At 51.1% G+C, this 15,002-nt stretch overlaps 1 protein-coding gene and 1 long non-coding RNA gene across 10 annotated transcripts in view; both read right to left on the bottom strand.

The window, feature by feature from the left end:
- The window catches only part of LOC142830623 (uncharacterized), a 165,582-nt gene extending 158,785 nt beyond the window's left edge, over positions 1-6,797 (bottom strand). The window contains exon 1 of one of the 2 annotated variants that reach the window (XR_012906051.2): positions 6,519-6,793. This is a non-coding gene — a long non-coding RNA (uncharacterized LOC142830623). Of the gene's footprint in view, positions 1-6,518 lie in introns of both variants that reach the window. The other variant, XR_016350291.1, reaches the window with a different exon arrangement.
- Positions 6,798-8,785: 1,988 nt separating this feature from the next.
- Positions 8,786-15,002, bottom strand: part of TNN (tenascin N) — a 40,972-nt gene continuing 34,755 nt past the window's right edge. For 7 of the 8 annotated variants that reach the window (XM_075936903.2, XM_075936905.2, XM_075936901.2 and 4 more), the window contains 4 exons: positions 14,226-14,322; positions 13,267-13,434; positions 12,377-12,540; positions 8,787-10,969 (listed from right to left, as the gene is read on the bottom strand). In XM_075936903.2, the coding sequence (XP_075793018.2) occupies positions 10,823-10,969; positions 12,377-12,540; positions 13,267-13,434; positions 14,226-14,322 (576 nt within the window). In that variant the 3' untranslated portion in view covers positions 8,787-10,822. Of the gene's footprint in view, positions 10,970-12,376; positions 12,541-13,266; positions 13,435-14,225; positions 14,323-15,002 lie in introns of all 8 variants that reach the window. The other variant, XM_075936912.2, reaches the window with a different exon arrangement.

Raw genomic sequence — 15,002 nt, forward strand, 5'->3', positions numbered from 1 at the left:
CCCTAAAAGTTTTTTTTTTTCTGATTTTAAAAGAAATTAAAACATTTTCGTGGGCCCCTACAAGTATCATGGGCCCTAGACACTGTGTCTACTGGATAAGTCGTCCCTGCCCGCTGGCAACATCACGTCACTGGGTTTGGCTTCAGCCCCTGATGTCGCCTCACCCAGGACCTTATGGGAGATGCTGTTCAGCTCCTTCAGCCGCTTTGTCTCCATTAAACAACGGGGACCCCCATTTTCAAGGCTGAGGCAACCAGTAAGAGTCAGATCTAACCCAAAAAGCCTAAACTCTCCCTGAACAGCTCTGGCTCCCCTGCTGGAGCCTTAAGGGCCCCGTTTCTGCTCTGGGATGTGCCGTTATTTCTCTTTCCAAAATGGTGCAGTGTTATACTCTCCCCACCCCTATGGTTTGCCGGGTTAAACAAGCTTGGGACAGCATCCCTCCGCCAGGGGCAAACACACTCTGCCCTTGCATGGGGTGCCTCTGACCAGCCCCATTGTGATGGAACCAGGCCCTGGGAAAGGACGTGCTCAGGCGTAAACAGGGCAAAGCGAGGGGAAGTGTAATAGGAGCTGCGAGCGCTTACCAGCTGACAGAGAGGAAGCATCCTTCGACCTGTAGCTGTTTCACTCTGCCATAGAGCGAGGGTACAGAAAGGCATGCTGGGAAACGGCATCTGCAAGGGCCCTCAAACCTGTACCCGCAAATGTCAGCAGGGACCAGGAAGTCGGAGGAATATCAGCACTCTACCACGGCCCAAACCATTACAGCCGAACTCTGGGACAGTTCGGAACCATAGCCAAACTTTGTAGACGTGTGCTGCCTCTTTAATGGGCTAAGAGCCCTAGCTCCCCCTGACTTGGCCCCATCTCTACCCACCACACAGGGTCAGAAGAGCAACACTTAAGCAGCACCTTATAAGAGAGCCGCCATCTTGGCCCATACCAGGGAATCCAACCAGCGCTGGCAGCAAGAGCATCTGATTTGAACTGCAGGAGACCACGGGTCTTCGAGACGCATGCTAACCAGCAGGCTCCGGGGTCTGATGGATATTCAGTATACCCATATCAGCGCCACTTTCTCTGGTTCCGACATTTAGCTCTGGCACTGCAAGGAACAGCCTCTGCCATGCAGGGTGCACTGGAAGAACAGCATCTGGATTTCAGTGTCGGCCTCTTTTCTTTTCTGCACAGTTCATGCTCAAGCAAAAGTTAATTTAAAAATAAAAAAACTTTTTTAAAATCCATGAGTCATTCTGTCTCCAGATCTCAGCCAATTATGTGTTTGGGTGGCAGGACAGGGAGAGGGGGGGGGGGGGGGGGGGGAAAAAAATCAATCTTTTTGCACCATCTCGCTTGCCCTGGAATAGATCTTTGATGGCATCAGTCAAGAGGAATGCGGAATGGCACCACTTTCGGAATGGCACCACTTTTCAGACAGTCACATACATTATTCTTAAAAGAGCACTTTAAAGATTAGTAAAGTATCTCCTTGTTAACAAGTGCAGACAAACACCTCTTGGCAGGAAAAAAAAAGTGGAAAAAAATTATGCTTCGACTCTACAGGAGTTGTGATGTACATGATATTTTTCTTGGTGGGGTTCAGTTGATCTTGGTTCCAGTCTGGTTTAGGCCGCAAGCTTAATTATGCTAATCTAGTCCTTTACAGCTATTTCTATTGTACACCGGTTAGCATGTTGGGGGTATGTGAGGTGCTCAGCTTCCCCTTCCTTCCCCCAAGAATTCTGCTCTTATTTACATGCAGCTTATTTAGGGGTCATTAGAGAAGGTTTGGGAACATATTGATAAACAGTAATAGGTCAATATAACCAAATGGGATTCACCCACGAATCGTGAAGGGACTCACACGTGAAGCTGCAGAACGACTAACTGTGGTGTGTAGTCACCTCAATCTGCCTCTGCACCAGAGGATTGTTATTACGACACCAGTGTCTGTAAAAGGCTCCAGAGGTGAGCCCAGAAACTCCAGGCCAGTCAGCTTAACTCAAATACCAGGCAATTTGGTTGAAGCTACAGTGAAGTACAAAATCAGACGCACAGGTGGACACATTCGTTGGGGGAAGAGTCAACAGCGTTTTTGAAAAGGGAAAAATAAAAATCACACTTCACCAATCTATTCAAATCCTTGGAGGGGGAGGCAACAAGCATGTGGACAAGGGTGATCCAGAGCATATAGCAAGGGGGGGGTCTCACTAACGGTCCACAAGTCAGTCCCAACTGGTCCGATTGCACAATCCAGCCCAGGACTCCCAACCAGGCCAGGGGGAGCCCGTCCATTACCAGCCACCATGCCCCACCCCTTCCTGCCATCACCCCACCCTTGCCCCATCATGGCACTCTGTCCACAAGCATGCAGGGAAGCGTAGTGAATGCGCCCACCCAATGCATTCAATGTGGTATGGGGGGGGGGGGGGAGGAAACGGGGTGTGGCAGGAAGGGGCGGGGCTTGGGACGCAGTAACAGACACCCCTGCATGAGCGCGCACACACAGCCTGCCAGAGTCTTTTCCGTGGGCCAGGAGTTCCAGACCCCTGGCACCGAGTGTACTTGAATTTTTGCAAAGCCCTCCCCAACGGCTGTTAAGGAAAGTAAGCCGTCATTGGAGGACAGGGAAGGCTCTCATGGATCAGTAACGGGTCAAGAGAAGGAATGAGTGGTCAGTTTTCACAGTCGAGTAGCACTGCCAACTTTTTAATTGCACAAAACCAAACACTCCTGTCCCCAAGGCCCCATTCCCTGCTCTACATTCCTCTTCCCTCAGTGGCTCGCTCTTCACCACCCTCACTCGCTGTCACTGGGCTGGGGTACAGGAGGAGACTCCTTCCCGCAGGTTGAGGCAAGGGGCAGGAGTATAGGAGGGGGTGAGGGGTCTGGGCTGGGGCCAGGGATGATGGGTCTGAGGTGCAGGAGGGGTGTGGAGCCAGAGGATTTGGAGTTGAGGCAGGGCTATGGGTTGAGGCAGGGGTGAGAGCTGTGGGGTGGGGCTGGAGCCCGGGGATAAAGCATTCGGAGCTGAGGCAGGTGGCTGGGATGTTGGGGGGGGGGGAGGGAGAAGACAGGGGAGGAGAAGAGGCAGGGCTATGGGTTGAGGCAGGGGTGAGAGCTGTGGGGTGGGGCCGGAGCCCAGGGATAAAGCATTCAGAGCTGAGGCAGGTGGCTGGGATGTTGGGGGGGGGGGAAGAAGAGAGGGGAGGAGAAGAGGTGAGGGTTCTGGGGTGGGACCAGGGATTAAGGATGCGGGAGCAGGGTTCAGGTTTCTGTGGGATGGGGTGGGATGCAGGCTTGCCTCAGGCAGCTCCCAGCTAGCAGTGCTGCAGGGCTAAGGCAGTCTAGTCCCTACCTGTCCTGGCACCGTGCTGAGCCCCAGAAAGGGCCAGTGAGTCCAGCACCTACATGGGGGTGGTCCGGATTCAGGAAACCTGCACCGCTGAGACCTATAAGCTGCTCTCTTCCCTCCCCCCCCCCCTACTCCCATTGGCCAGTTCCTAGATGGGAGAAGGTGTAGGAGCAGCATGCAGAGCCCCATGGCCAGATGCTGGTCACTTCAGGACACAGTGCAGTGCCAGGACAGGTAGCAACAAACTTGCCTTAGCCCTGCGGCACCGCTGTCTGGACTTTTAACGGACCAGTTGGGAATGCTGACCGGAGCCATCAGGGTCCTGACTCAACTGAGTGTTCCAGTCAAAAACCAGACACCTGGTCACACTACAGCGGAGGGAGGTAAACAGCAGAGTCTCCCAAGGATCGGTACTGAAGCCACTACAGGCCAACATGTTCATAAGGGATATAGAAAAGGAAGCAAACAGCGAGGCAACAAATTGGTAGAGAAAACTATCTTGAGCAATTTTGTAAACAGCAAAGAGTTACCAAAGGATCTCACCAACCTGGGTGACTGAGTAGCAGAAAGGCAGATGAAATTATAAATGCAAAATAATGCCCATAGGAAAACAATCCAAACTATACATACAAAATGGAGTCTAAGTTGACCGTTAACATGCAGGAAAGAGATTTTGGAGTCAGTGTGGATTGAGCAGATATTTTCAGAGAACTACGTGCAGCGGCAGTCAAAAAAGCTAACAGTGTTAGGAACTGTTGGAAAAGGGATGGATAATAAAACAGAAAAATATTATAATTCCACTGTATAAATCTGTGGTACGTCCACACCTGCATTACATTCTCACGGCTCAAATAGGACACATTACAATTGGCAAAAGTGCAGAGAAAAGCAGGAGATGGAACAGGTTCCACGTGGGACAGGATTTAAAAACAAACAAACCACACCACACCAAGAGGCTATTCAGCTTAGGAAAGAGACGACTCAGATGAGGACGGGGGCAGGTTGTGACAGAGGCCTATAAATCCATGAACAGTGTGGAAACAGTGACTAAGGAAATGTTATACATTATGTAAAAGGGTGAATTAGACTCTCTCTGGTGCTTGTGTCAATAGGCTGCAGGTTTTAAATGACCAAAGTTCTTCACACAACACGCAGTCAGCCTGTAGAACTCTGCCGTGAACATAAGAACGGCCAGACTGGGTCAGACCAAAGGTCCATCCAGCCCAGCGTCCTGTCTGCCAACAGTGGCCAGTGCCAAGTGCCCCAGAGGGAGTGAACAGAACAGGAATCCTCATCTGATCCCTCTCCTGTCACCCATTTCCAGATAAACAGGCTAAGGACACCATTCCTATCCATCCTAGCGAATAGACTCATGGAGATTAAGTCCATCAATGGCTATCTAGCTCTTTTTTGAACCCTGTTAAAGTCCTAGCCTTCACCACATCCTCTGGCAAGGAGTTCCACAAGTTGACTCTGTGCTGCGTGAAAGAAAGCTTCCCTTTTTATTTTAAGCATGCTACCTATTAATTTAATTTGGTGACCCCTAGTTCTTATACTGTGGGAATAAGTAAATAACTCTTCAACATGGGATGTCGTGAATGCCAAAACACATGACTGGGTTTAAAAAAAAAAAAAAAGAATTAGATTAAGCTCCTGGAAGATAGCCAGGATGATCAGGGAACCAACCTCATGCTCTGGGTGCCCCTAAACCTCCACCTGCCCAAAGCTTGGGCTGGACAACAGGGGATGGACGGATAATTCGATAATTGTTCTGTTCTATTCGTTCCCTCTGAAGTACCTGATCCCAGCCACCAGAGCTGGTCTCAGGGGTGGGCGACCGCATTTCAACCAGACCTCCTGAATCCTCCTCCCAGGTTTCCTTGGTTACTCCCTGACCTTTTTTTTGGGGGGGGGGGGGGAGAAGGGGGACAGGCGGGGCTTGACAAATTTTTGTTCCTGCATTTTGTCCGGGCAGTTGCCCAGGGCCGCCAATTGATTAGGACTAGCCCTGCCAGAACTCAGGATTCTGGGCGAGACGGACTATTCCTCGGATGCAGTATGGCCGGTCCCACGTTCTCATGCATTACTGGCTGCTGCGCTCTTGAAGACATGCCTTAGTTATGGGTGCTGAGCATGTCTGGAAATAAGGCCCTGAGCTCTTCTGAAAAACCAAGCCCTTAAAAAAGGCCGAGTTCTGAAATGGTGCATTGGGAGATCGATTCGCCTCTCAGGCCTGGGATGACAGAGCGTGCGGCACATCAGGAGCTAAAGGCATGGGCAGCGCAGGGTGGGAGTTTGGAACGGAACAGCTGGGAGTAGCTGTGGGTTGGGATCTAGATGGACAGGCAAAGCCAGGGATAGGAGGACCAGGAAGCTTTCACAAACCTTACTTATGCCAGCTCTGACTCTAATCAAAACAGCTAGTCCTGCCCTTTTATGAACTGATTCATTAACTCCCCGGCAACAGAGCAAAACATCTGCCTATGTGAGCTGGGCAGCTGAGCCACACAGCAAGATGGGCTAGAGAAATGAAGAGGACCTAGGGTGCCATCTTGTGGCTATTTGTAAATATTCCCATGCATGGGACTGGGGCTAAGCTTTTCCTGGGGACTAAGACATACCCCATGTGGTGTACCATTTCTAGGGAAAGATAGCAGCCCAAAATAATCAGGCACAAATAAACTCCATCCGTAGCTACCAATAAATACATGGGTCTCATTTGGGGGGTAGGGGAAGGGAAGGCCCCATTTAGGAAAGCAGCAGAAAGTGTCACACAAAGCCCTCCTCTCCTATTGAATTTGCCTGCACCAACAGCCCTCCCTGAAGGCTGGCTTTTGCCACTGAGATTTGCACAGCTGACTGAGAACAACTGAGCCTCTTGCTCTGTGAAAAGAGATATGTCTGACAAACATTCATGTCTCTCAATCCAGCACAGTGACACCATCCACTGCTACAGCCCAGCACCCACTCGCTACATTAGATGCTGCCTTTCAGTTTTGCACTAGAGCCAGCAAAAACTGGAATTATAGCACCAAGTGCTGGGGCTGGATAAGGGACTGTGTACAGCACCTATTCCCTTAACTGCATGACTTAGTGGAGCAACTCATCACGTACAAGCCAGCGTGGGGTTGTCCCCTCACAAGGGGAAAGTGTCGCTTACCTGAGACCCTCCGCCACATTCCTATGCACTCCAGACATTCGCTCTCATTCTGCGGGTGGCCCTGGTTTGGTAACACGCTGGGGGCTTCCAGCCTCTCCAACTCAGTCTAGCCCAGGCCTGCCCTGCTGAGCCCAGCCCTCAGCACGCTAAGGGAGCTGTTTGACTCAGAAGCACCAGGCTGCTCACTGGGGGAAGTGGCAGGCTGAGGCCTACACCCTCAGCTGGTACCAATCAGCATTGAAGCCAATGGAGCTGTGCTGATTTACAGCAGCTGGGCAGCCTGACAGCCTCCAGCCCTATGGCCCCAGAGCCACAGGGAGCCCTTTAAGCCGTTCCTGTAGCAATAGAGCCCCTGCAGCGCCGGTATGAAGATCTGCTCTGACCTTGTCCCGTAGTGAGGAGCTGCGGCCGTTCTGCTGATTTCTCCCCCCGTGGCCTGTGCTGGGAGGCGCAGTGGGAGAGCTGTGAGCCGGGGAGGAAGAAGAGGGCCCAAAGTCCTGAGAGCAGCCAGCAGTGGCCACAAAACTCCACTTAGAAGTGACCCTTCTGCAGGGGCTGTCTCTCTGGCTGACCCTTGGGAGAGGACGGGGGCAATCCTGGGGAGCCCTTTTTCAGCAATAGCCCCTGGCAGACACTCTCTTTAGCCAGGAGTCTCTGTAACAGCCTTGCCCCTGCAGCGCTGGCAGGAATTTCCCTCAGAACAAGCCACCTGGCCCACTTGGGGCAGTCAGTCCTCGCCCAGGGCTGCACCTGTGGTGGGGCAGACTGGCAAAGGTCCCTGAAAGTACAGCAGCCCTGCTGTGCACGAGAGACTGGCCCCTCAGATCTCACTCATGCTGCCTGGGAGGAGCAGGCCCCGGACTAAGGCCCCCAACAGCTCTTGGGGTGACCCAGCTTGGCCAACTCCTGAAAGCTGCTCGTTTGAAGGAGAGGAGGGAATTATATCACCCTGTGGGCTGTTCATTGCCAGCTCCAGCCTCGTACACTGAGAGCAGGGACTGGGGTAGCTCCCTTCACATGTCTAAAGGGCTTTCCTCCCCTGATCTTCCCCCCCCCCCACACACACACACACACGCTGCCTTCCCTCCGACTTTCATGCTGACCCTCAGTCTGGAGGCTAGCTGAAGCTGGTGGCTTTGCTGAGTTTCCCCCAGTGTGGTCTATGATAATTGCGGCGCCTGGCTCCATACACACCTGAAAGGCAAACAGCATGTTTCCCTGGCAACAAAACCTTATCGGAGTGGTAGGAGAGCAAGACGGACGTGCCCAGAGAGTCATTTTGAAAGCGCTTGCGAAAGGTCTGGGGGAAAGCAGTCTGTGGTACAGAAAGCAGCTGATCTGGAACGGCCCAGATGCTAAAAGCAACAGCTGAGAAATTAGACTAGCAGGGTTTCTTATTTCCAGGGGTCATCTGTAGCGGCCTAGGCCTTCACATGGGGTCACAGGCCCCATGGAGAGCCCACCAAAGGCTGGTGAAGAGGGGGAATCTTCACTACTATCACTGAGGGGGAGGAAGGGGAATCTCTACCACAGTTACAATGTGAGACCCTGTGGGGGAAAATGCACCTGTCTGGGGCTAGCGCTGGAGGATGCAGCCTTAGTGGGGAAAGGGCTCTTTGAACGGAAAGACGCCTTTTTCTGGCCATTGCTGCCTCCCTTCCACAAAAGGCAGGTCTGTAGCAAGGTCTTCTGGAAGAGCCGGAGCACCAGAGAGGCATCCAGGCACGATTTAAACACTCCCAGAGAATTCACCACATGCCTCCGGAAGCTGTTGAAATGACCCTCAAACAGACCCCAAGGGTGTGTTTACACTGTGATAGAAGTCCTCTGGCTGGGGCCCGGCCCAGACTGTGAGGCTATGAAATTGCAGCGTAGGCCTTTGAGGCTCAGGCTGGAGTCAGGGACCTGAGATTTGGGGTGGGTGGGGAGGAGACAGAAGGCCTCAAAGTCCAGGCTCCAGGCAGAACGTCTACACTGCACGTTTTACCCGTGCACCTGAATCAGCAGACGCAGGCCCTGGGACTCGGTGCTGGGGTTTTGTCACAGTGTAGATGTACCTTAACAGTGGTGGAACATACCTTAAACCAGTGCTCCTCTCTCTTCAGGGAGCAGACACCCAGGGCCCAGATCAACCTGAACGGTTTAAAAATCACGACTCAGGCCTTTCCAGAAATTCTAGGTTTATTTTGATAATACTGTGGCTTTGGCCAGGCTTTTGATGTTTGAACTCTCCCCCCCCCCCCCCCCCCGCCCATCCCCTGGGTATGAAAAAATTAACATTGCCCAGATTCACTGAGGTGAGTTTGTTCCCTGTTGCAGGGGCTCTCACCCCCACGCCCTGCTGCCCAGCAGTTAATTCTGCCCCAAATCAATCCCATCCCCACATTGGTTGTGCCTCCCACCAGTTCTGGCCCCCAGCCTCAGCTTCGTAGTTCCTGTAGACCCCAGGGTTCCTCACCCCCATGCCAGACTGGGTGTGGGACTGCCATAGGGTTGCCTCTCCCACTTCCCAGGCTGGGAGGTGTGGGGCAGGGCAGAATTATTTCTGTAAAGCTGGGGATGGGAAGGGGACCTGAAAATGGGGGTATATCAGGGTCTAAGCAGCGTAAAGGGGCCGTAGTGTAAATAAGAATCAGCTCCCTTGTGCTCTCTTTTACACCAGAGCAAAGCAGGCGTGAAAGGCTCCCACTAGGGCAAGATTTTGCTTTGGAAGTGTCTTTATTGGTAATTGTGAAGGCCCCCATGTGTTCTGTGAATGAGTGGATTCCCAGGCATACTTGCTATTTAAGGTCCATTTCAATTCAAGAGACAAGGACACACAGGATGCTCATGTTCTCACTGGCACAACTGATTAGCCGTTTGGCGTAGTGACTGAATGTGACTGGCTCACAGTCTGGTGAGCTGGTGCGTTCCCCTCTTGGCTGCAGGGTCTGAGCTTTCTTCACAGGCAAGTGATGTCTCACCCTTAAGGCTGTAAAGAAAACCTTTGCCATGTGAACTGGCTGTACACCCTTGCAGGCTGCCTGTCTGAGTCTGCAGACTGCTGGAAATAACAGGCCAAAGAATAGCATGACCTTGGCCATGTTGGTGTGTTAATTCTGGAGCCTAACGATGACCATTCAAATGTCCCACTGTGATTATTTCTGTACTGATAAAAAGGATGCCAAAAAAGAGTGAGGCAATTAGGCCAGGTTGACACTACAGACCTATATCAGGTGACTATTATTCTTCCCATCTTGTAGATAAGGACGCAGAGGGATTAAATGAGTTGTCCAAGGTGACTAGAAGCCTTGTCAGAACACGGGTGCTCTCAGCTATTCTAATGTTGCTGCCCTCCGCCAACAAATCTATTGGTACATATTCCTCATCTCCCTTTCCAACCAACTAGAGAATCTGTAAACAAAGAGAATTATAGAGCAGCTCAGAGAGGAGTTAAAAATAAACCTGAATTCGGGGGACCTCAAATCAGGGGCTTTAAAGTGACAGCTTTAATTTAGAGAGAAAATGTATGTTTTTATAAAAAGCAGCTTATACAAAAGCCTAAAACTAGGTGAAACGATCCCATGTTGTTTTAAAATTCCAAAAGAAGCGTGTGAAAACCTAATCTTGCCTCAGAGTGTATGCAACCCCAACACCATGACACATGCTAGCGCATGAGGGTCTGAAAGAGAAAGTGGCTAGAGGCTGATTATTGATGAAATGCAATGGTCTTTTTTCGTCAGCCATGCCAGAAACTGGGGGACGGGGTGAAGCAGCAGAAATAGAAGTAAACTAGACTTCCACAAATATAAACCCACAGGGTTATTTCCAACATAGATAAGGGTTGTATTTTAACTTGCTGCATTTTACCTTGAGAATGCCCCAAGGCATGAGAGGTTATAGTTGTAGCTAGTAGCAATAACTTGCAGTGAAGGGCATTTGCATATATGGTGATAAGCAGCTTGGATGGTGGCAAGCAGCAGCCTGAGTTAAAGCTTGCTTGTCAGGTTTGTAATAGTCAGGAAAAATAGGTCACCTGTCTGCACTGGACCAGTCAAGTCCTTGTCAAGGGCAGCCAATCAGGAATAGCTATAAACACTAATATTCCCCATCAGTCTGCGGCTGCTCCCAGACTGGTGATTTTTGTCGATAGCCTCCAAATGCTGAAGCGGGGTGGGCTGTCAACCCAGCCTGGGCTCTGAGCAGGGACTGAAGCAGGCTGGGCATTAGCTACACAAGTATTGGAACAAGCGGTCCACTTTGTTACAAAACAATAGAATTCCTTTGTCGGGTGTTGGCAGGCTTGGCCCTGCTTTAAGGCCATTTTAGGCCCTGATCTTCTTCCTCTTCCCTGCCGGAGACCTCTTTTTCCTCCCCAGGATCGGTTCGCTGCTGTATGATTGAGGACGGATCTTCATTTCAGTGTAAGGGATGGAGAACAAATGGCCTTTCCACGGTGCCCAGTTGACCCCCTGGAAAGAGAACAAGGAACTCCCATCATTAAGCACACAAGCCATGGGTAGGAGAGTGGGATAGTACAGTACATAACTCAGATATTGGGAGGGTTATTTATTTGGATTTCTATCGTAAGTAGTAAGAGTCCCTTCCGCTCTCTGGACAGAAGTTAATGCACACACAGCTGGGCACCCAACAGGACTGAGCCCCCTAACAAGCATCGCATCGCATCGCGCGCTCTCTCTCTCTCTCTCACACACACACACACACCCCCGACATAGATGCATTTTGTGTAATGCGCTGACACCCTCAGCCGGGGACGATGTCAGACAGGTGCCTGAGGGGGGAGCCCATTTCTGTGCTGAGGTTCCCCTTGCAGAGAGTATTGTCCTGCCAACCCTCCACCTTGAAAAATGAGGAGGATCCCGTTCAAACATTCCTGCTCATTTGCAGCTAAGGCAGCATGGCACAAAGCGCAGGGTGGTTCCTCAGCAGCCATGGAAGCGGAGGCAGCCCACCTGACCCTCAGGGTCCAATTTCAGGTGCCCAGCCCAAGCCACTGCCCATGCCACACTGTCCCCACTGCTTCAGTGCAGACATACCCTCAAATTGCAAAGTCCCGCGCTCTATGCAGCTTGATAAGTGAAAGCCCGCATCCTATCCAGAAACCAATGAGCAGCCAGTGTAGAACATGGGGCAGCAGCGGCAGCTGATAGGCGGGCACTGCACTGAGCATCAGACAGCACTTTTCCAATGGAGAGCTGCAGTGCTTCACAAAGGCAGGCAGGTAGCAGCCTCTCTTCTCCTGGTGGCTCAGCAGAGGCACAGAGAGCTGAAGCAACATGCCTGAGGTGATGCCCCAGCTTTTTGCCTCTACAGACTAGGGTTCAAATCCAGATCACATGAGAGAGGTTCTGCTACCCATGCTGCCCTGGCTCTGTGGATCAACAGAGGACTCCGCTTGCCCGCTGCTGTCAATCCAGCACCTCACAGCACCACTAAATTCAATGCTCAGTTCTGTGATCAGTGTGTCCGCAGCTGTGTTTCAAAGGATGAAACTGGAATCACTCTGAGTGTGTGTGTGCCGGTCTCATAGGCCCTACACTGGGGATTAGTTTCAACAGCCGGCCACGCGTCGGCTCTGTGCTATTTGACTGGAGTGCTGGAAGTCCCACCCCCTGCAGTCACACTGAAGTTACAGGTGCCCATGGTGGGGACCATAGTAATGACTGTGAAGTTACTGGGATGCCGTGGATTGGTTCCAACGCGCCCTTTTTAAAGGGAAGAAGTATGCCTGATCTATAACCACGGGATGCGTCTGGGCAGCCCTTCCTGACGCAGCCACGCTCTGTGCTGTACAGCATCACCTGTGTCCCTGACGCTGGGGAGAAGCAGTCCACAGATAGCAGAACCCTGGCACCCACCTCACTGTGTTTGTTTTCTCCGTATTTGCCATTGAGGTTAGCTAAGTGACAGTTTTTGTACCACCAGGCGCCATGGTGCGACCTTGCGCAGTTGCTGAGAGCCACATCATTGTCCCTGTCCCAGGTGGTGAATTTCCAGCCATTGTGGTACGTCAGTGCATCCCCTACAAGTGGCGAGAAGGAAATGTGAGGCACAGCGACCTGGGGCTGCCACATCGCACTGCTGGAGGGGAGGCTAAGAGGGTGTAGGGAACAGGAGATCCCCAGAAGTCTGGAAGGGATGGAGCGGTAGGCGGTAGTCAGAGACTTGGAAGTCAAGGGCACAGGTAGCAGGGAATACCTGGAGTGCAGATGACAAAGGACTGGAAATAATTCTGAGTGAACCCCCCAGGAGTCTGAATTCCAGTCCAGTTCTTCACCACACAACCCTCCTCCTTCCCCCCAGCCCCAATGTTGTCTCCCTTCATTGGAAATGCCCAACAGCCCTCCAGTGTCTTCACAGCCTCATCTGCAGGAACCGCTCCCTATTTTGGCATCTTCAGTGGGTGGCCTGCTCCACCTGATCCAGTCTTGGGACAGTTCCATGGGCCTCCTCCCTCTTCTCTAACTCTTCATCCAGTGACAGCTGAGCCACACCAAGCCCCCCTGCCCCCTCCCCACCTCCTTTCCAGGGGACGGCCTGCCAAGCCTGCTCCCCCAGGCCCAGCCAGAAATACCAATGGATATGTCTCTCCTTAGAGACCCACCAGGAAGCAAGCTGGCTTACGGGACTTCTAATGTACACCAGTGTACTCCAGCCCCTGTGCTAATGGGAAAGCAAGTGTCCCTAATCCCAATGCTTGCGTCAATTTCGTGCGACAGAAGCAGCGAGGACACAAAGCGTTTCTCACCGGCAGTGCCACGGTAATTCCCCACCGAAAGCTTGTACTTATCCCTGCTCGAAGCCACGTGGAAGGAGTCATAGACGGCGTAGGCGGAGTCATTGGAAGTCCGCAAATCCACCCGGATCTCATACCGAACGGGAGTGCTACTAGTGAGGTTGTGCAGCTTGTCAAGACCTGGGAGAAGCAGCCAAAGTAATTATTCTATGGAGGGAAAACAAGTGTCAAAACTGATTCACTTTTTCTGTTCCAAGGTTTCTTCCTGCCACATTTGGGGTTATATCAGTGGTTTGCGCTTCCTCATCCTGCATTCTCCCCCTACTTGATCCTAAAGTTACATCGTACCAATAAGGAGGAGTTTGCACCATAATACTCGGCTTCATGGCAACAGGGGGACACATCAGAAATATAGGAGTCTACTGTCAATGCTGGAGCAAGAGGAGTAATCCAGACTGTGAAGAAATATTCTCTGAGCGCCACTAAAGACTCCAGCCACTGTTGTGTCTGGGACCAGAATTCACCAATCTAAGCAGTCAGCTCAAATTGCAGGAAAGGAGACACAGAAAATGGACTTGCCAAACATAATCCTTTTTGTTCCTATTCTTCACATTGGAGTGTATGCCACATTCTCCTTTAAATCGGGGCGCTGGTATCTTGTAACTCCTCTCCTGGTACAGGATCACACAACCCCTGAATGGACCTTTTCTGAGGGATGGAAAATTTTGGTTCACTCTGAGTGAAAGCCTAATGAAGTTAGTGATCAGACTCCCCTGGACTTCAGCAGACACTGGATTTGTTTCATTTGCCTTTGCACTTACAAGCAAGAGCCGAAAGAGACATGCCCAGGGCTGTTTCCAACCTGACTGCAGATCTGAGAGGATTGTGTATTTGAGATAAGCATCAACATGCTGGCCAGCCTCTACCAAGCCTATCATTAGCGGTTCACCCTTCACATGCAGATACAATACCAAGCCAGAATTCCTCCAGGGGGTCTCCAAAGCCTTCGACATAATTCCTCCAGCGCTTGTAGAAATCTAGCTGTCCGGTGTTCCGCCTCTGAAACACCTGCAAAACAAGCCCTGCCGAGTGAGTCATGAACAATTAGGTAAATCATCTTCATTTTCTCCGCGTGGAATATGCATCCAGCAGCTTGCAATTTCCTCCCATGTATCCACAATTCAGCTCTGTCCAATAAAAGGGAGTGCTCATAATTCAAGCTGCGATTGGCCAGGTGATGACACACGCTTTATTGTAATGTTCCCTGCCTAGAGAAGCACACAAGCTCTTGTGTCTGGGAATTCAAAATTTGCTTTCCACAATTGTTTGCCCTCAGTTACATCAAATCTCACTCCTGTTTGTGGACAGTGAGGAGAAAACCCTCCCTACTAGGGTATGAACACCTACGTAAACTGGAATTAGATATACAAGAGAACCAATGGGAACTCTCTTTAACGGGAACAAACAGTCATGGGAAATTGTTACCATCATTCAGCCTTCACTAAAATAAAAATGTTTAAAAAAAAGAGAGAGATGAAGATAATGTTCCTCTGGTGGAGGCTGGGGTCACTCCAGAGAGAGAGACAACAGGAATTACAGTTTTATACTCCTGCCCAGCTGTACAATACCCATAGGTCATGGTTTCTATGTTGTGGCCAGCAGTCCACTAGGAACTGGACTCAAGACTGTATGTTCATTTCACACTATGCAGTTATCAGGTGGTAATGACATTCAGTCACTAATGCCAC

This window comes from Pelodiscus sinensis, chromosome 9 (assembly GCF_052426305.1).
Source record: "Pelodiscus sinensis isolate ZL-2025 chromosome 9, ASM5242630v1, whole genome shotgun sequence".
In the NCBI taxonomy this organism is placed as follows: Eukaryota; Metazoa; Chordata; order Testudines; family Trionychidae; genus Pelodiscus; species Pelodiscus sinensis.